The 19,783-nt window shown below is 41.3% G+C and overlaps 3 protein-coding genes across 21 annotated transcripts in view; 2 read left to right on the top strand and 1 right to left on the bottom strand.

Moving 5' to 3' along the window:
- LOC122682154 (ninein-like protein) overlaps positions 1-19,783 on the bottom strand; it is a 705,741-nt gene that overhangs the window by 375,059 nt on the left and 310,899 nt on the right. The window lies entirely within an intron of this gene.
- The window catches only part of LOC122682170 (ninein-like protein), a 137,875-nt gene that overhangs the window by 36,241 nt on the left and 81,851 nt on the right, over positions 1-19,783 (top strand). For 7 of the 8 annotated variants that reach the window (XM_043885007.1, XM_043884999.1, XM_043885000.1 and 4 more), the window contains one exon: positions 54-1,019. The exons of the other annotated variant lie outside the window; for it this stretch is intronic. In XM_043885007.1, the coding sequence (XP_043740942.1) occupies positions 54-245 (192 nt within the window). In that variant the 3' untranslated portion in view covers positions 246-1,019. Of the gene's footprint in view, positions 1-53; positions 1,020-19,783 lie in introns of those variants that run through there. 8 annotated transcript variants of the gene reach the window in all.
- The window catches only part of LOC122682153 (putative ankyrin repeat domain-containing protein 19), a 67,275-nt gene continuing 50,817 nt past the window's right edge, over positions 3,326-19,783 (top strand). For all 5 annotated transcript variants that reach the window (XM_043884943.1, XM_043884942.1, XM_043884945.1 and 2 more), the window contains exons 1-4: positions 3,326-4,008; positions 6,556-6,670; positions 6,833-7,006; positions 18,994-19,100. In XM_043884943.1, coding sequence (XP_043740878.1) covers positions 3,776-4,008; positions 6,556-6,670; positions 6,833-7,006; positions 18,994-19,100 — 629 coding nt within the window. In that variant the 5' untranslated portion in view covers positions 3,326-3,775. The remainder of the gene's footprint in view (positions 4,009-6,555; positions 6,671-6,832; positions 7,007-18,993; positions 19,101-19,783) is intronic.

The raw sequence follows: 19,783 nt of genomic DNA, 5'->3' as shown, positions 1-19,783 counted from the left end.
GTGGCATGGCTGCGTGAGACGTACAGTACACTGTGGCTTTCTCCCCTCTCCAGTTTGAAAAGAGCACAGGATCTGATCTGCTGCTCAAGGAGCTCTATGTGGAAAATGCCCACCTGACAAAAGCGCTTCAAGTCACTGAGGAGAAGCAACGAGGCACTGAGAAAAAGTCCCGATTCTTGGAAGGAAAAGTTAGAACTCTCAGCAAACTCCTCAGCAAGATTGCTGAAGCTTCCCTCGCTGTTTAGACTGCTTTTCTTCCTGGCGTTCATTTTGAAGGAACGTCTATTAAAGTAAACCACTGTGACACCGTAACTTATTGTGGCTCACTGGCTGTACACCCGTGGATAAATGAGGATTGTGATTCTGTTTACCCCACAAGCATTTAATGAAGGGTTGTGTGCCAAATGCCTGGGAAACACGTTGGAGAGGACTATTTTTTTTTTTAGTGGTCCTTGGGTAACTTCCAGAGTTACATTCCGAATTTTGCTACTGAAAAACAAACCAGATTATGGGGTTCTCAGCAAGGTAAATGGTAAAATAAAGCAATTTTAATCTTGCACTTCTGACCTTGGCTACAGAGATTAAAATGTGAAGTCAGGGCTCTGTAGTTTTACCATTGCACTGTTAGTTCTATGGGTTTAGTCTCTGGCATTCTCGATGGTGGATCGGTGTAGACACTCCAGAAACGCTACACTTTCTGTGACTTTCAACTAGCGATAAGGGATAGAGGAAGGAAGCCTTTTTGTCAGGGCCTGTTCCACCACGAGGGAGGTCTAGACAGTGCTGGTGTTTCAGAGCTGTGGACTCAGGGAGGATGGTATCGTATCCATTGTGAATGCAATCTTTTCCTCACTGAAATGTCATCACACTGCAAAGTGTATTATATGTTAAAAACCAGGAAAAAAGTACAGTTTTATATTCAAGATATACATAAATTATGATCATTTGGTTGATCAGAATTAACTACTGTAATATGAATTTACTGTATCTGCAATAAAATCCTTTTCTATTAAAATAGATTAACTTCTAAATATTTTTTAAACTAAAATATTTCAAACATAGAAAAATAGTTCTATAGGAAACATTCATATGTATTACATAAACATGCAGATGTGTTAAGAACATTGTTACAACATCTTGGACAGAAGCCCAGTCCCTGTTCTACTGCAGCCAACCTCTTTTCCCTTCCTGGTGGCAACCGCTCTCCTGAGGCTGCTGCAGGCCCCCTCCCCTCCATCTGTCTGCACATTTACCGTATGTGCTTGAATGAGAAAAACCTTAAGCCACTGGAAGAGATGGAAAGCTCAGATCTGGGGTAGGAAGACTCAACAACATAATGTGGACTCTTCTCTCCATGCACCTATGGTTGCTCAACCTATGACAAAGAGGCAAGGATGGACCGTGCGGAAAACCCTCTTCAATAAGTGGAGCTGGGAAATCTGGACAGATCCATAAAAGAATGAAATTGGAACATTCTCTGATACCATACAGCAAAGTATACTCGAAATGCATCAAAGACCTACATGGAAGCTTTTAGAGGAAAACATAGGCCGAACACTCTTTGAGGGAATTCTCTGGCAGTCTAAGGGTTAAGACTCGGCACTTTCACTGCTGTGGGCCTGAGTTCGATCCCTGGTCAGGGAACTAAGATCCCATAAGTCGCATGGCACAGCCAAAAAAAAAAGCACTCTGACATAAATTGCAGAAATATCCTTTTTGATCCATGTCTTAGAGTACCGAAAGTAAAAACAAAAATAAACACATGGGAGTTAATTATACTTAAAAGCTTTTGCACACCAAAGGAAACAATAAACCAAACAAAAATCTAACAAGGACAAAATATTTGCAAAGGAAGCAACTGACAAGGGATTAATCTTCAAAATATGCAAATAGCTCTTGTAGCTCTATGTCAAAAAAAAAACACAAAAACCAAAAACCCAGTTTCAAAATTGGCAAAACAAATAAAAAATAGAAATGGGCAGAAGACCGTGATAGACAGCTCTCCAAAGAAGACATACAGATTGCCAGTAGGCACATGAAATGATGTTCAGTATCACAAATTATCAGAGAAATGCACGACAGACCTGCAATGAGGTATGACATCACACTGGTCAGAATGGCCATCATCCAAAAGTCTACAAATAATAAAGGCTGGAGAGGGTATAGAGGAAAGGAAACCCTCCTACATTATTGGTAAGACTGTAAATTGGTACAGCCACTATGGAGAACAGTATGGAAGTTCCTTAAAAAGATGAAAATATAATAGAACTACTGTATGATCCAGAAGTCCCACTCTGGGGCATATATCTGGAGAAAACTAATTCAAAAAGATACACATACTCCAGTGTTCATTCGAAACTCCCTTCCCATCCAAGGTTGCCACATACCATTGATCAGAGTGGCCCGTGCTATGCAGTAGGAAAGACGATTGAGTTTTCCACCTTGGATCCATCACTTACTGTCAGATGGCTTTGGTGAGGCTACTTAACCTTCCCTGAGGGGAGCAGCTACTCAGCTTCTGCTGGAGGAACCAGGAGATGGGTTCCCCTCTGTCCCCTCCCCGGCAGCACATGCCTTGGCCCTGGTCCACTGGTACTTTGTCTTGTCCAGGCAGAAATGTTTAGGCCTGAGTCCTGCTCCTCTTCAGTCGAGACCCTTCATCATTAGCCTTCCTCTACTCACCATCCTGGTCAAAGCTTCTTGGTCCCTGCTTTTCCTCCTATCAGACGCTCTTTCCCCAAGTAGGCTAGATTCCCTGTTAACTCAGTTGGTAAAGAATCCACCTGCAATGCAGGAGACCCTGGTTCGATTCCTGGGTCAGGAAGATCTACTGGAGAAGGGATCGGCTACCCACTCCAGTGTTCCTGGGATTGCTTGGTGCTCAGCTGGTAAAGAATCTGCCTGCAATGCGAGGGACCTGGGTTCTATCTCTGGGTTGGAAAGGTCCCCTGGAGAAGGGAAAGGCTATCCATTCCAATATTCTGGCCTAGAGAATTCCATGGAGTGTACAGTCCATGCCTTAGCAAAGAGTCAGACACGACTGAGCGACTATCACTTTCACTTTTCATGCTTTTTATAAATGGCCTTTACTGTATTGTGGATATTTCTATTTTATTGTATTTTTTTAAAATCATGAATGGGTTGTGAATTTTTTCAAGTGTTTTTTCAGCGTAGTCTTACTTTTACTTCTTACTTGAATGTTGGTAGCATTGCTCTCTGAATCCATTTCGTCCTAAGCTTTTAGATTTTGGGAGGTTTTTTTTTTTTTAATTAATATTTGAATCTCCTTATTTCTTATTGGAGTGTTGAATTTTTCTACTTTTTCTTGTTTTAGTCTTGACAGATTGTATGTTTTTCAGAATTTATCTAGGTTTTCCAGTTTGCAATTGTTCATCAATAATAATGGTCCCTTATGATTATGCTCCTTTACTTCTAAGGTATCTGTTGTAATGTCGCTTTCCTTTCTGTTTCTTTCAGTTTCCTCTCTTTCCTTCTTACCTTAGGTACGGGTTTATTGATATTGTTTGTTTCTTTCAAAAAATGCGTTTCCAGTTCTTGCACATGCACACTGGGCATTCTGGCACACGGGCAGTGTGTTTAGAGGCGTCACTTAGCGACGATCATTCTGGGATGCAAGATTCCAAACCGTTGAGCTTCCCAGCTGGGAGGTTGTGGCGGGACGGCTCTGGCTTACCTCTAGTGCTCGTGTTGGGTTTAGGGGACTGCGAAGAGCCGAGGGGGAGGTGAGGTGTGTTTGGAGTCTGTAGGCTCTGCGATGAAGAAGCTTTTTGGCTTCAGGAGTAAGAAGGGCGTGTCACCCTTCGGCTCCTCCATCAGCCTGGGGAGAGACAGAGGTCATCATAAAACCAGCTTCCAGCCCTGGTACCACATCCGAGACAAGGACCTCCGAAAGATTCACAAAGCTGCCAGCGTAGGCAACGTAGCTAAAGTGCAGCAGGTCCTGTTGCTTGGAGAGAATGGCTTGAACGAGAAGGACAAGAGGAACAGGTAAGCGGGGAGGAAGGGCCTGGCAGAGGTCCCTCCTGTGAGTTTCCCCTCCAAAGCTTACAGACACCTTTGTTGGATCCAGCGCCCCACAGACTTGATAGGCTGCAAAAGCCTTAGTTACTTTCAGATCTGCTAATAATTCCCCTCATAGAGCACTTTACTGGTCGTTTCAAAGTTATTTAACTGAACATCAGTAATCACAGAACTGAAATGAAACATGAATAGCATCTTTTTTCCTTCTTCCTCTTCCTCCTCTTCATTTGTTGTTATGCATGCGTTAACATGATCTCCTCTTGAGTAAGAGCTCTCAAGTTCTATAGCCCTCAAGAAATCTTCTGGAACTCCCTAGCTCTCACATTGTTTTTCTCATGTGATTTATGAAAATTCTTCCCACTGATCATCCATTGTGGATATTGACAGTGGACAGATTTTTGATGTTGTCGGCATCTTATTTTTAATGTACACATTTTTATACCATAATGTTACATATTACAGAAAAGTACATAGTGAAAAAATAATCTCCATGGCAGGTCAACTTCTGGATTAAAAATTCTTCAGATACAATGCAATATCTGTTTTATATCAGTGTACGCTTATGTGTATATGTTCCTTGCTGAAGGACCTTAGAAGACAGCTTTGAAGTAGGAAGCTGGCTGTGTCCTTGAAGAGCAGGACATTTTCCTAGGGTATATGGTCTTTCCATGTTTAAACTAAAGACACAGATCGTGGTTTTAAAGATTTTGGGTTAGACATGCTGTCTTTAATTGTTGTGATGAAATTAAAAGTTTTGTGTAGGAGGCAAAGATTTGCCCTTTTAGATATCAAAATTTGCTGGATGACATTTTCTATCAGAAAAGATAAATTGTGTGTAGATGGTGTAGAAATAACCTGGTAACTATTTAGATAAAAGTAACTAGATTTTTTTATCTCCCCAAAAAGTTTCGAATGGAGTATGGATCAAAAATTTTAAACACACAGAGTGAGAAAAGTACCAGAAGACAACTGAAATTCCTACTTATACATTTTGCACACTGACAAAGACCTTCTTTTTTTTCTAGTTCTACTGGTTATTAACCTTAATATTTTTTTAATTAGATGGTAATTGCTTTCCAATGTTGTGTTGGTTTCTGCTGTACAACATCATAAATCGGTTGGGAATATACATATATCCCACCCCAAGGACCTTTCTAAGAGTGATTTCAAAGCCAAGAATTGTGGAGTTTCCTGGGTTTCGGCACCAAAAAAGAAAAAGAAGAAAACCAGAAATCTGCAAGTTGATTTAGCAACCCCCCAAATTTAAAAATGTCTGTAGAGCAAGCTGTCTGTAGGGAAGTCGGATGAGCAGACAGGGCTTGTCTTTCTGGCACTCATAGGAATGTGGCACAGATAAAAACTATTTGTCACTTTCAATTTAACGTAGAATTTTTTGTGAGGATTGGTATCCCGCGACAGCTTTCAGCCTTTTCAGAAGTCAAGGGAATCTTGAGAATTTCCTGGCCGTCCAGTGGTTAAGGCTCACTGCTCTGGGCCCAGGGTTCGATCTCTGGTGAGGGAACTAAAATCGTGCAAGCTACAAGGATATATTGTCCAACATGGGAAATATAGTTAATATTTTATAGTCACTTTAAATGCGGTGTAACCGTTCACAGTTGGGGATCACTGTGTTGTGCACCTGTATTATATAATAATATATAATATGCATCATCTCTAAGGAAACTAGACGAAAACCCCTCATGGTTATTAGACAACCGGAAAGACGAGAAATGAACAAACAAAAATGCTACAATTTACAGTTGTAATGTCTGTGAATTATAAATTATGTTCCAATGTCAGAGACGTTAAAATGTGAGAAAAGGAGCATATTAGAATCATCGAAGTACAATGTTGTCTCTAATCCTCTAAACATATCTGCAAAGGAGGTGTAATGTCCTTTGACTTCATTCAGATGTTGTCCTTGTAAGGTAGTAGTAGTAGTAGTAAGTATGATAATATAATCTAACAATTACTAGCTGTTATCTGTGCCGGGAACAGTTCTAAACCCTGTGCATGGGTCTCATTTAAGCATCGCAGTGCTGTCCTGTGAGATAACCACTCCTCTCTCTTCATTTTGTTGGTGAGGAAATTGAGGTACAGAGAGGGTGAGCGACAGCTAATAAGTGACAAAGTCAAATTTAAACTCAAGTTGAGCTGAATCTCAAGGTCTCGCGCATTCTATTCAAGTAGCCTGTTCTTTCATTACTGTGTAAGAGGAGCTAAACCCACTCCAGTGTTCTTGCCTGGAGAATCCCAGGGACGGCGGAGCCTGGTGGGCTGCCGTCTATGGGGTCGCACAGAATTGGACACGACTGAAGCGACTTAGCAGCAGTAGCGGCAACAAGAGGAGCTAAACGAATAATATCCTGCTCTTTCTCCAGAAGAAAATGAAATATTTGTTTTAGAGGCATACGAGTACCATGCTATTGAGTGTTTTCAATCACATGAATGAACGATTGTTTCTTTTAAAACAGTGACACTACAGTTTCCTAAGAACTTCTCTTGCTTTCGTAGGACTGCGCTCCACTTGGCCTGTGCCAATGGCCATCCAGCGGTGGTGGCCTTCCTCCTGGAGAGAAAATGCCTGCTTAACCTCTGTGACAGTGAAAACAGGACCGCGCTGATGAAGGTACGGGGCAGCGACCCGTGTCCACATGAGATGGGTGTGATTTAACCACTGAGACTAACAATGAGTTGATCTCGTTGAAATAGAGGGAACTGGTGAACTTGTGGGCTATTTCCTTTGAATTCCTAGAACTCACACCCTTGTTTCTTGGCACAACGCTGACAGGCCGTAGAATGCCAAGAGGAGGAGTGCGCGACTCTCCTGCTGGAGCACGGCGCCGACCCGAACCTCACGGATGCCAATGGCAACACCGCGCTCCACCACGCTGTCTTTTGCCAGAATATATCACTCGCAGCAAAGCTGCTTTCCTATGACGCCAATATAGAAGCCAGGAACGAGGTATAGCTCAACTAACTTTATTGACAAAATATTGGCAAAGCATTTTTCTAAACTGTAGTGTTTATTGATAACAGGATGTAAATAGATAGACTGAGTAGTGTCCAGCAGGCCCTGTTACCATGGAAACAACTCCAAAGCCAAGTCAGGGGTTGGGTGGAACATGTCAGAGCCCACAGAAAGGGCAACGCTGTCTCTCTCAGCCACCTTCTACCCCAGAAGGAAGATTTTCCCACTAGAAAGTGCTCAGGAATGGGTGGTAGGCTCAAGTCCTACAAAGAATGAAGGCCTGGGGAGAGTGAAGTGATGTGGTGGGTGGCTGCTTCCAGGGGCTCAGGGAATGGGCACAGCTGCTGGGGGAGGGATGGGGGTAGGAGGAAGGAGAACCAGTGCCCAGCAGGGGGAGCTGGGGGGTGCAAGTGGGCCAGGGAGGCAGCAGGCCTGGAGCCCTGAGCCCTCCAGGACCCCTGTTCTGAGATCCGGTGAAGTGGGTCAGGTCATGTTTGATACCAGCCAGGGCGTTCACTTGTGCTGGTGACCACTTGGTTCACCAGGTACACACCTCGGGTCTCCCACACAGCCCTGGGGGGCTGCTCGGCGGGGCTGCAGCTGAGTGTGGGGAGCTGGTGATGGTGAAGCTCGGGGCTGCAGCTGAGTGTGGGGAGCTGGTGATGGTGAAGCTCGGGGCTGCAGCTGAGTGTGGGGAGCTGGTGATGGTGAAGCTCGGGGCTGCAGCTGAGTGTGGGGAGCTGGTGATGGTGAAGCTCGGGGCTGCAGCTGAGTGTGGGGAGCTGGTGGTGGTGAAGCTGCCCCTCCTGCTCTTTCTCCTGCGGCTGCAGCCCCGCCAGGAGCTGCAGAGAGAGCTCCCCGACTCTCACAGCTGGGCTCAGTTTTCCTTGTTTGGAAGCTCCAGCCTTCCCTGAGTGAAAATATTTTGAAAGCACTTGATTGTCTAAGATGTCACTTTAAATCACGATATTGCTCAAGAAGCATTAGAGGGCAAAGCGTTCTTTTTTGTGTTTATGGCAGATATTTGTGATAACACAGCAATTGTTAAAGGTAAAACTTTTTCCAAGTATTTTTCCCTTACTGAAAAAAAAGTTTTTTTCTAATTAGTCTAAAATAACAGAGTAATGCAAAATTTGCCTAGAAGTAGACTTTGTCTTAAAACTCAAACAAGCATTTGACAACATAATAGAAATGTTGCTGTTGTTAACACATTCCAATTTTATGAAAAAAATGATTTATATAAAAATGATTTCTCTCTCATTGCCCAAGGCTTCAGAGGCTACAAGGAAAGGAAAACGAGCGAGCAGCTGAAAGACGCAGATCAGGCTGGAATTTTGGCAGTTGGGGAAATGCCAAGAAGAGGGTTTTTTTTTTTTTTTTTTTTATGTATTTGGCTGTGCTAGGTCTTAGTTTCAGCATGCAGGGTCTAGTTCCCTGACCGGGGATTGAACCCAGACCCCCTACACTGTGAGCGCTGAGACCCAGCCACTGGACCACCACAGAAGTCCTGAGGTTTTGGTTTTGTTGTTTTCCCCCTTCAGTTTATGTATTTTGCTAAGGTGCTTTTCAGTTTCAGGTATAATAGTTGTTATTTTGAGAAAGAGATTGAATGAGTTGGAGACTTGCCTAGGTATCAATTTTAGGAAGACTCTGCAGAAATCAGATCAGCAGTGAAAAGGTGGTGATTAAGTTGGAAAGAAGAGAGAAGAACAAATATTGAACAGAACTATTATCCTATTCTGGCAGAAACAGCCAGTTAGATAAGAGTCTAGACTCTGCTCTCAATCTAGAAGGTCTTGATGGAAAGGAAGGGGTTTATAAACAATGAGATCAGGTTGCCTTTTGTGTTTATTAGTCCCTGTTCTACCATTATTTACCCAGGAAAATTTAATTCTGTTTTGATGACTCTTGCCTCTTACACTTTTCTTTTTTCTTCAAAGCCTCAAGTAAGAGAAGGGATTGGCCATGTGGGTTAGAGATGAGACTGGAATGTTTGCTGGGCTAATTCTCAGCTAGATTGTGCTGGTGAAAACCACAATCCGTTGGGAAAGTTTATAAAAAAAATTTACAAACCTAGGCTGTTCCCTGAAGATTTTGATGGAATAAATCGAGGAAGGCCTGGACTTGTGTATTTAGAAATATTTCCTTGAGATTCTGATAGGATCCTTGGTGAAGAACTATGGAGTGATTAAGTATAATTTCTAGTGCACCTATCTCAAAAATAAGTAATCTATAGAAGAGTTGGAGTTTGATCAATGCTAGCTACTTCCATCAGCTCCCTCCTTTGCAGCAATATTAGCCTGACTTTTTCCTCTGCCTCTGTGATTGAGAAGTTAAAAGGAACATTTTTGGCAATATCTATTGGCTTGAGTGATATAACTCCTTTTTCTTCCAACCACTAATTATTCAGTGACACTCCAAGCGTCTTTAGAGATTTGCTCATGGCCAAGTCACTTCATCTGTAGAGTCTGACCCTTTAAGAATTTTACACCTTCTGTTACCAACCAGGTCATTAGGTCAACAATGTTTGTTACCAACAGGGTTTTCCTGACTGCGGTAACAGTAATTCATGAGCCTTCTTTTGGTGTCAGCAGGACAGACTCTTGCAGTGTGTCTGTTAGATTTGCTGAGCCCTGGCATAAGCGAGAGGACAGCTTTAAACATCAAAACCCATGAAGTTAGTCCAGATGGGGATTGTTTGAATCATTTACTTTCAGCAGTCTTAGGAACTCACTAACTATTTGGTTAATAATCTGGGAGAATTCTAGAAAGAGATTGTAGTTTTAACAAGCAGTGGAAACATTCTTCAAGTGGGAATTTTGAGTCTTGTTTTTAAATTTATTTTAATAAAATTATGAGTCAATAGCAATTTTTATTACATATTGAGACCCACTCTTCTTGTGAACCACATGATACTCAAGAAAGGAAAGCTTTCACATACAAATATTTGCTTTATACCCACCTGTTTGGAAACAGCAAAACGTTTTAAAAGCACAAATGGGCTACAGACCAAATGTGGTCCTTGGTTATGTTTAGCTTACTTACCTCCACAAGCTGAGTCAACATTTAAAATTTAGCAAACTCATGCTGATGTCTGTGTTTCAGGCTTCTCAGAGACCCAAATCTGGTCCCCCTTGAGCCCATTCTACTGTTTGGTCTGCATGTGTAGGCCTCCCCTTCTGTATGGGGCGTGTGTTTGCGGGTTTGCCAGCCTCACCTGGCTTTTTCACTTAGGTCACCAGGTTTCCCCCTGCATAAGCATTTGAGTTTCCAATTCTTGATATATAGTTTATTTTGATAACTATTTCGAAGTTTTGAAGACAGTCTAATTAATCTATAATTGATTCCATATTTTAAAAGAATCTCTTAAGGATGGGATTGAATTTTTCAAATTAGAATTTTTAAGTTGGTTGTGGCGGTTTCACACTGAATGAGTCTCCCAGACACACAGGATTATGAGAGAGAGCGTGGGGAGAGTTCACGGAAGAGCAACTCCCCGAGAAAATGCTGAGTGCATATTTCTTGGTAACTTACCTTGTAATCCTTCACTAAGAGCCGTAAAGCAAGACAGAGACCAGAACTCTGGGATTAAGGAAGCTTCTTCCTGGAGGTCTGGAGGTCATCACATGAGAGCCGTCAAGAAAGGTCTTTGAAGATAAGCGGTGTTGTTCTGCATCAAACAGCATCTAGCTAATGCTGACCTGTCAGTTTAACTTTTTTTTTTTTTTAATTTTAATTTAATTTTATTTTTTTATTCTTTGAATCAGCCATGGATTTACATGTATTCCCAATCCTGATCCCCCCTCCCACCTCCCTCTCCACCCGATTCCTCTGGGTCTTCCCAGTGCATCAGGCCAGAGCACTTGTCTCATGCATCCCACCTGGGCTGGTGACCTGTTTCACCATAGATAGTATACATGCTGTTCTTTTGAAATATCCCACCCTCACCTTCTCCCACAGAGTTCAAAAGTCTGTTCTGTATTTCTGTGTCTCTTTTTCTGTTTTGCATATAGGGGTATCGTTATCACCTTTCTAAACTCCATATATATGTGTTAGTATGCTGTAATGTTCTTTATCTTTCTGGCTTACTTCACTCTGTATAATGGGCTCCAGCTTCATCCATCTCATTAGGACTGGTTCAAATGAATTCTTTTTAATGGCTGAGTAATATTCCATGGTGTATATGTACCACAGCTTCCTTATCCATTCATCTGCTGATGGGCATCTAGGTTGCTTCCATGTCCTGGCTATTATAAACAGTGCTGCGATGAACATTGGGGTGCACCTGTCTCTTTCAGATCTGGTTTCCTCAGTGTGTATGCCCAGAAGTGGGATTGCTGGGTCATATGGCAGTTCTATTTCCAGTTTTTTAAGAAATCTCCACACTGTTTTCCATAGCGGCTGTACTAGTTTGCATTCCCACCAACAGTGTAAGAGGGTTCCCTTTTCTCCACACCCTCTCCAGCATTTATTGCTTGTAGACTTTTGGATAGCAGCCATCCTGACTGGCGTGTAATGGTACCTCATTGTGGTTTTGATTTGCATTTCTCTGATAATGAGTGATGTTGAGCATCTTTTCATGTGTTTGTTAGCCATCTGTATGTCTTCTTTGGAGAAATGTCTGTTTAGTTCTTTGGCCCATTTTTTGATTGGGTCATTTATTTTTCTGGAATTGAGCTTCAGGAGTTGCTTGTATATTTTTGAGATTAATCCTTTGTCTGTTTCTTCATTTGCTATTATTTTCTCCCAATCTGAAGGCTGTCTTTTCACCTTACTTATAGTTTCCTTTGTCGTGCAAAAGCTTTTAAGTTTCATTAGGTCCCATTTGTTTATTTTTGCTTTTATGTCCAATATTCTGGGAGGTGGGTCATAGAGGATCTTGCTGTGATTTATGTCGGAGAGTGTTTTGCCTATGTTCTCCTCTAGGAGTTTTATAGTTTCTGGTCTTACATTTAGATCTTTAATCCATTTTGAGTTTATTTTTGTGTATGGTGTTAGAAAGTGTTCTAGTTTCATTCTTTTGCAAGTGGTTGACCAGTTTTCCCAGCACCACTTGTTAAAGAGGTTGTCTTTTTTCCATTGTATATCCTTGCCTCCTTTGTCAAAGATAAGGTGTCCATAGGTTTGTGGATTTATCTCTGGGCTTTCCATTCTGTTCCATTGATCTATATTTCTGTCTTTGTGCCAGTACCATACTGTCTTGATGACTGTGGCTTTGTAGTAGAGTCTGAAGTCAGGCAGGTTGATTCCTCCAGTTCCATTCTTCTTTCTCAAGATTTCTTTGGCTATTCGAGGTTTTTTGTATTTCCATACAAATTGTGAAATTCTTTGTTCTAGTTCTGTGAAAAATACTGTTGGTAGCTTGATAGGGATTGCATTGAATCTATAGACTGCTTTGGGTAGAATAGCCATTTTGACAATATTGATTCTTCCAATCCATGAACACGGTATGTTTCTCCATCTGTTTGTGTCCTCTTTGATTTCTTCATCAGTGTTTTATAGTTTTCTATGTATAGGTCTTTTGTTTCTTTAGGTAGATATACTCCTAAGTATTTTATTCTTTTTGTTGCAATGGTGAATGGTATTGTTTCCTTAATTTCTCTTTCTGTTTTTTCATTGTTAGTATATAGGAATGCAAGGGATTTCTGTGTGTTAATTTTATATCCTGCAACTTTACTATATTCATTGATTAGCTCTAGTAATTTTCTGGTAGAGTCTTTAGGGTTTTCTATATAGAGGATCATGTCATCTGCAAACAGTGAGAGTTTTACTTCTTCTTTTCCTATCTGGATTCCTTTTACTTCTTTTTCTGCTCTGATTGCTGTGGCCAGAACTTCCAACACTATGTTGAATAGTAGTGGTGAGAGTGGGCACCCTTGTCTTGTTCCTGATTTCAGGGGAAATGCCTTCAATTTTTCACCATTGAGGGTGATGCTTGCTGGGGGTTTGTCATATATAGCTTTTATTATGTTGAGGTATGTTCCTTCTATTCCTGCTTTTTGGAGAGTTTTAATCATAAATGAGTGTTGAATTTTGTCAAAGGCTTTCTCTGCATCTATTGAGATAATCATATGGTTTTTATCTTTCAATTTGTTAATGTGGTGTATTACATTGATTGATTTATGGATATTAAAGAATCCTTGCATTCCTGGGATAAAGCCCACTTGGTCATGGTGTATGATTTTTTTAATATGTTGTTGGATTCTGTTTGCTAGTATTTTGTTAAGGATTTTTGCATCTATATTCATCAGTGATATTGGCCTGTAGTTTTCTTTTTTTGTGGCATCTTTGTCTGGTTTTGGAATTAGGGTGATGGTGGCCTCATAGAATGAGTTTGGAAGCTTACCTTCATCTGCAATTTTCTGGAAGAGTTTGAGTAAGATAGGTGTTAGCTCTTCTCTAAATTTTTGGTAGAATTCAGCTGTGAAGCCATCTGGTCCCGGGCTTTTGTTTGCTGGCAGATTTTTGATTACAGTTTCGATTTCCTTGCTTGTGATGGGTCTGTTAAGATCTTCTATTTCTTCCTGGTTCAGTTTTGGAAAGTTATACTTTTCTAAGAATTTGTCCATTTCATCCAAGTTGTCCATTTTATTGGCATAGAGCTGCTGGTAGTAGTCTCTTATGATCCTTTGTATTTCAGTGTTGTCTGTTGTGATCTCTCCATTTTCATTTCTAATTTTGTTGATTTGGTTCTTCTCCCTTTGTTTCTTAATGAGTCTTGCTAATGGTTTGTCAATTTTGTTTATTTTTTCAAAAAACCAGCTTTTAGCTTTGTTGATTTTTGCTATGGTCTCTTTAGTTTCTTTTGCATTTATTTCTGCCCTGATTTTTAAGATTTCTTTCCTTCTGCTAACTCTGGGGTTCTTCATTTCTTCCTTCTCTAATTGCTTTAGGTGCAGAGTTAGGTTATTTATTTGGTTTTTTTCTTGTTTCTTGATGTAAGCCTGTAATGCTATGAACCTTCCCCTTAGCACTGCTTTTACAGTGTCCCATAGGTTTTGGGTTGTTGTGTTTTCATTTTCATTCATTTCTATACATATTTTGATTTCTTTTTTGATTTCTTCTATGATTTGTTGGTTATTCAGAAGCGTGTTATTTAGCCTCCATATGTTTGAAGTTTTAACAATTTTTTTCCTGTAATTGAGATCTAATCTTACTGCACTGTGGTCAGAAAAGATGACTGGAATGATTTCAATTTTTTTGAATTTTCCAAGACCCGATTTATGGCCCAGGATGTGATCTATTCTGGAGAAGGTTCCGTGTGCACTTGAGAAAAAGGTGAAGTTGATTGTTTTGGGGTGAAATGTCCTCTAGATATCAATTAGGTCTAGCTGGTCCATTGTGTCATTTAAGGTTTGTGTTTCCTTGTTAATTTTCTGTTTAGTTGATCTATCCATAGTTGTGAGTGGGGTATTAAAGTCTCCCACTATTATTGTGTTACTATTAATTTCCTCTTTCATACTCGTTAGTGTTTGCCGTACATATTGCGGTGCTCCTATGTTGGGTGCATATATATTTATAATTGTTATATCTTCTTCTTGGATTGATCCTTTGATCATTATGTAGTGTCCTTCTTTGTCTCTTTTCACATCCTTTATTTGAAAGTCTATTTTATCTGATATGAGTATTGCGACTCCTGCTTTCTTTTGGTCTCCGTTTGCATGAAATATTTTTTTCCAGCCCTTCACTTTTAGTCTGTATGTGTCTCTTGTTTTGAGGTGGGTGTCCTGTAGACAGCATATATAGGGGTCTTGTTTTTGTATCCATTCAGCCAATCTTTGTCTTTTGGTTGGGGCATTCAACCCATTTACATTTAAGGTAATTATTGATAGGTGTGGTCCCGTTGCCATTTACTTTGTTGTTTTGGGTTCACGTTTATACAACCTTTCTGCATTTCCTGTCTAGAGAAGATCCTTTAGCATTTGTTGAAGAGCTGGTTTGGTGGTGCTGAATTCTCTCAGCTTTTGCTTGTCTGTAAAGCTTTTGAATTCTCCTTCATATCTGAATGAGATCCTTGCTGGATACAGTAATCTAGGTTGTAGGTTATTCTCTTTCATTACTTTCAGTACGTCCTGCCATTCCCTTCTGGCCTGGAGGGTTTCTATTGATAGATCAGCTGTTATCCTTATGGGAATCCCTTTGTGTGTTATTTGTTGTTTTTCCCTTGCTGCTTTTAATATTTGTTCTTTGTGTTTGATCTTTGTTAATTTGATTAATATGTGTCTTGGGGTATTTCGCCTTGGGTTTATCCTGTTTGGGACTCTCTGGGTTTCTTGGACTTGGGTGGCTATTTCCTTCCCCATTTTAGGGAAGTTTTCAGCTATTATCTCCTCGAGTATTTTCTCATGGCCTTTCTTTTTGTCTTCTTCTTCTGGAACTCCTATGATTCGAATGTTGGGGCGTTTCACAGTGTCCCATAGGTCCCTGAGGTTGTCCTCATTTCTTTTGATCCTTTTTTCTTTTTTCCTCTCTGCTTCATTTATTTCCACTATTTTATCTTCTACCTCACTTATCCTATCTTCTGCCTCCGTTATTCTACTCTTGATTCCCTCCAAAGTGTTTTTGATCTCATTCATTGCATTATTCACTTTTAATTGACTCTTTTTTATTTCTTCTAGGTCTTTATTAAACAGTTCTTGAATCTTTTCAATCTTTGTTTCCAGGCTATTTATCTGTAACTCCATTTTGTTTTCAAGATTTTGGATCATTTTTATTATCATTATTCTAAATTCTTTTTCAGGTAGATTCCCTATCTCCTCCTCTTTTGTTTGACTTGGTGGGCATTTTTCATGTTCCTTTACCTGTTGGGTATTTCTTTGCCTTTTCATCTTGTTTCGATTGCTGTATCTGGAGTGGGCTTTCTGTATTCTGGAGGTCTGTGGTTCCTTTTTGTTGTGGAGGATTAACCCAGTGGGTGGGGTTAGACGATTGGCTTGTCAAGATTTCCTGGTTAGGGAAGCGTGCGTCAGTGTTCTGGTGCGTGGAACTTGATTTCTTCTCTTTGGAGAGCAATGGAGTGCCCAGTAATGAGTTTTGAGATGGGTCTATGTGTTAGGTGTGACCTTGGGCAGCCTGTATGTTGATGTCCAGGGCTATGTTCCTGCGTTGCTGGAGAATTTGCGTGGTATGTCTTGCTCTAAAACTTATTGGCTCTTGGGTGGTGGTTGGTTTCAGTGTAGGTGTGAAGGCTTTTGGACAGTCACTTATTACTTAAAGTTCCATGTAGTCAGGAGTTTTCTGGTGTTCTCAGGTTTTGGGCTTAAGTCTCCTGCCTCTGGATTTCAGTTTTATTCTTCCTGTAGTCTCAGGACTTCTCCAACTATACAGCACTGATAAGAAAACTTCTAGGTTAATGGCTAAAAGATTCTCCCCCGTTAGGGACACCCAGAGAGGTTCACAGAGTTACATGAAGAAGAGGAGAGGGAGGAGGGAGATAGAGATGAGCAGGAGGAGAAAAAGGGGGACTCAAGAGGGGAGAGACAGATCTACGCAGCTGTCTGTTCCCAGAGTGTTCTCCGTAGCCCAGTCACCTACAAAGATTCATAGAATTGGATTGGGAAGAGAAGGGGAAAGGAGGAAATAGAGGTGTTCTGAGGTAGAAAACAGAGAGTCAAGATTGGGAGAGAATAATCTTCGGTTTAAAAATAGGGCTTCTCTTCTTTTTTTTTTTTTTTTTGTAAGGTTATAGTGTATTGAAAATGAAAATTAAGGAGTAGTAGAGGAGTACTAGAGGACTTTAAAAGAAATAAGAGAAAAAGAAAAATAGAAAATAGAAGAGAAGAAGGAAAGAAAAAAAAAGAAGAAAAAAGAAAAAAAAAAGAAAGAAAAAGAAAAAAAAAAAAAAAGAAAAAAAAAAATTTTTTCCCCCCCCCCAATTAAAAAATCGTAGAAGTCTATGGAAATGAAAGTTAAGGAGTAATGGGGGAGTAATAGGGGATTTTAAAGGAAAATAAAAGAGAAAAAATAAAAAAAGGAAAAAAAAAGAAAAAAAAAAAAGAGAAAAATGTAAAATTGTATCTAGGAGTTTCTCTGGAGCTGTTGCGGTCACTGTGGGTTCGGCTCAGTTTCAGATAGCTCCTCGTTCCAGCTTACGCTTCTCGATATCTACAGGCCTCTTCCCGTGTAGTCAACGTTTCCTAGAGGGATTTTAATCTGTTGCACCAGTCCCTTCTGAAGCGGTTCCCTTTGTTTATTTGGCTTCTGTTTGCCGGTCTCTTCAGAGCCTCATTTCCGCCCTGACACAGGCGGGCGGAGGTGGACTCTTACTCAGGTAGCTAGTTCCGTCGCGCTGCCGGAAGTGGCTGGCGCTATGGGGACGGGCTTGGGCTGCGGGGTCGGGCTGGCGCTGCCGGGAGGGGCTGACGCTGCTTTCTCCGTCTGCGCTGCTCAGGCTCCCGGCTGCTCTATATGGAGCGCGCTGCGCGAGGCTCCAGCCCTTGGGTGTTCCACAAAAGCGCGGAGCGAAAAGCTGCGCCTGCTCTCTGTGCCTTTCCCGTCAGAGCGGTCCAGGCAGCCAGGGGCTTGGTGGGTGCACTCTCCCCAAGTGTGGCGCGCCCCCTCCCTTCCACGGACCCAGTTTCAGTTTCCTCTGGTGCCAGTCGGGTGCGCGCGCCGTCTGCTCTCCGCGTCCCCAGCCCCAGTCCCCGCCCGCGCCGGTCGGGTGCCTGCGCCCTGTGTCTCGCCGCGACCTTCCCCTACCCCCTGCCTCCTGCCTCTGGCGGGGCTGGGCCGGTCCGCAGCCTGCGAGCTCCTCTCTGGACCCTCTCGGTCTCTTTGTTCTGCGAGCGGCCGGCAGTGTGTTTGGGCCGGTTAATTTACTCTCTCTCTTTTGGTCTCCCACAGTTCAAGTTGGCAACTCACAGAAGCTCCCTCCGATTGTCCTCAGGGCTCTCAGGCCCGGACCCTACCCCAAGCAATGCCGCCTAAGAGTTCCCGGGACGGATCTCCATCCTTAGCTCTTTTGTCTCACTGTTTATCTTTTATATTTTGTCCTACCTCCTTTCGAAGACAATGGGCTGCTTTTCTGGGCGCCTGATGACCTCAGCTAGCGATCAGAAGTTGTTTCGCGAAGTTTGCTCTGTGTTCAGTTATTCTTTTGATGAATTTGTAGGAGAGAAAGTGATCTCCCCGTCCTACTCCTCCGCCATCTTGGCTCCTCCCTCCTGTCAGTTTAACTTAAGGGCGGGGGAAGGAACAAGCAAAGGAGAATGAATAAGATTAAATTTCAAGAGACTTTGCTGAGAAAGCCGATAAACATGGTGCCCACAGTTGTTTTTTTTGGAAGAAAAGAAAACAACCTTTCTCTTTGCATGTTCATGTAGAGGATAACATTCCCATTAGAATGTCTGTAAACCTCATGAGGTTACTCTTGGTCATCCTTGGATAGGTTATGCATGCTACAGATAATATGATGTATTCCTGCCTCAGCATTGCTCCTAAAATATCCAGCTACTAAATCAAGTAGCTAATTGATTCTCTCTGGAGGAGTGTTGAGACTGGTAATAGAGCAAGTAAATACTACAATATTCCTGATAAATTCTATGATAGAAGCAAAGATCCTTGGAACCAGTAAATGTTGAAAGTGAGTTTTAGAGAATGACTCTGTGGTTCATCTTTGGAAGAGGGAGAGGAGGAGCATTTTATTCTTTCCCTTTTCAAAAGACGTATTTGGCTGCACTGGGTCTAGTTGTGGCAGGTGGGATCTTGCGTTTCGGCACTTGGACTCTAGTTCCCTGACCAGGGATGGAACCTGGACCCCCTGCTTGGGAGCTCAAATCTTAGCCCCTGGACCCCCAGGGAAGGCCAGGAGGAGGAGCATCTTGAAGAGATAGAAGGTGCGCCGGGGGAAGAGGAGGAGGGGCTCCCGTTTATTTGCTTTCTCAATTATATGTTTAAGTTCAGAGAATCTATTGCATGATTTTCAGTTCAGTTTAGAAATAGGTTAACTGGGTACATTCGAAATGGTTTTTCCTGTTTTACAGGATGACCTCACACCACTATTATTGGCCATAAGTGAAAGGAAACAGCAAATGGTGAAATTTTTAGTAAAGAAAGAAGCAAATGTACACGCGGTTGATAAGATGAAAAGGTACAGTTGTTCTTTTTCTTTTTAAAAACCTTAGTGCTGTTCTTGGGTGCTAACATCAAGATAAAGATTAAATTAATAAGGTGTCATTTGTGATCAACACTTCATCAGTTAGGTAGAAAGCCAATTATTCTGACTGGGAGTCGTGAAAAACTATATAGCAGAGATATATAGCAGGATTCATATTCCTTTATAATACTGAGTGATGTCATATGCAACCTGTTCTTTTTTCTGGTTGATCTTGTAGGAGCTGAGGGATTTCATACTAGTTTCATTAGCTTTATACAATATGGATTCTGCTTTTTAGTTTATCTTATGACAGTATCGAATTTCTTAATTCTTTTATAATGATTGTTTAACCTCTACTTCATATATATTTTTCCTTAAAAGATGCATACTAAACATAAAGGACTTGATTTTGTCTTTTGGGTGACTCTTTGCTTTCAATTACTTTCTTTGAAAAATACTGATGTTATTAGATTGCAGAAGAGTCCTTCACAGTTTAGTGACTGAACAACAACAAAAAGTGGTTAGTAATCACTGTCACCAGATACTGTGGGCTCATCAGTTTTTATCCCTTTTTATTTCTAGTACATTTTGATGTTTTCATTTTAAATGAAGCTAGAAGGAAGAATGATAGGTTTAATTGGATAAACAGTTGCTTCAACAAAGATAAGTCAGAGGTG

Source organism: Cervus elaphus, chromosome 23 (assembly GCF_910594005.1).
Source record: "Cervus elaphus chromosome 23, mCerEla1.1, whole genome shotgun sequence".
NCBI classification, from domain to species: domain Eukaryota; kingdom Metazoa; phylum Chordata; class Mammalia; order Artiodactyla; family Cervidae; genus Cervus; species Cervus elaphus.
Note: the sequence above shows the minus strand (reverse complement) of the source record. Positions and strands in the feature narration are given on the sequence as shown.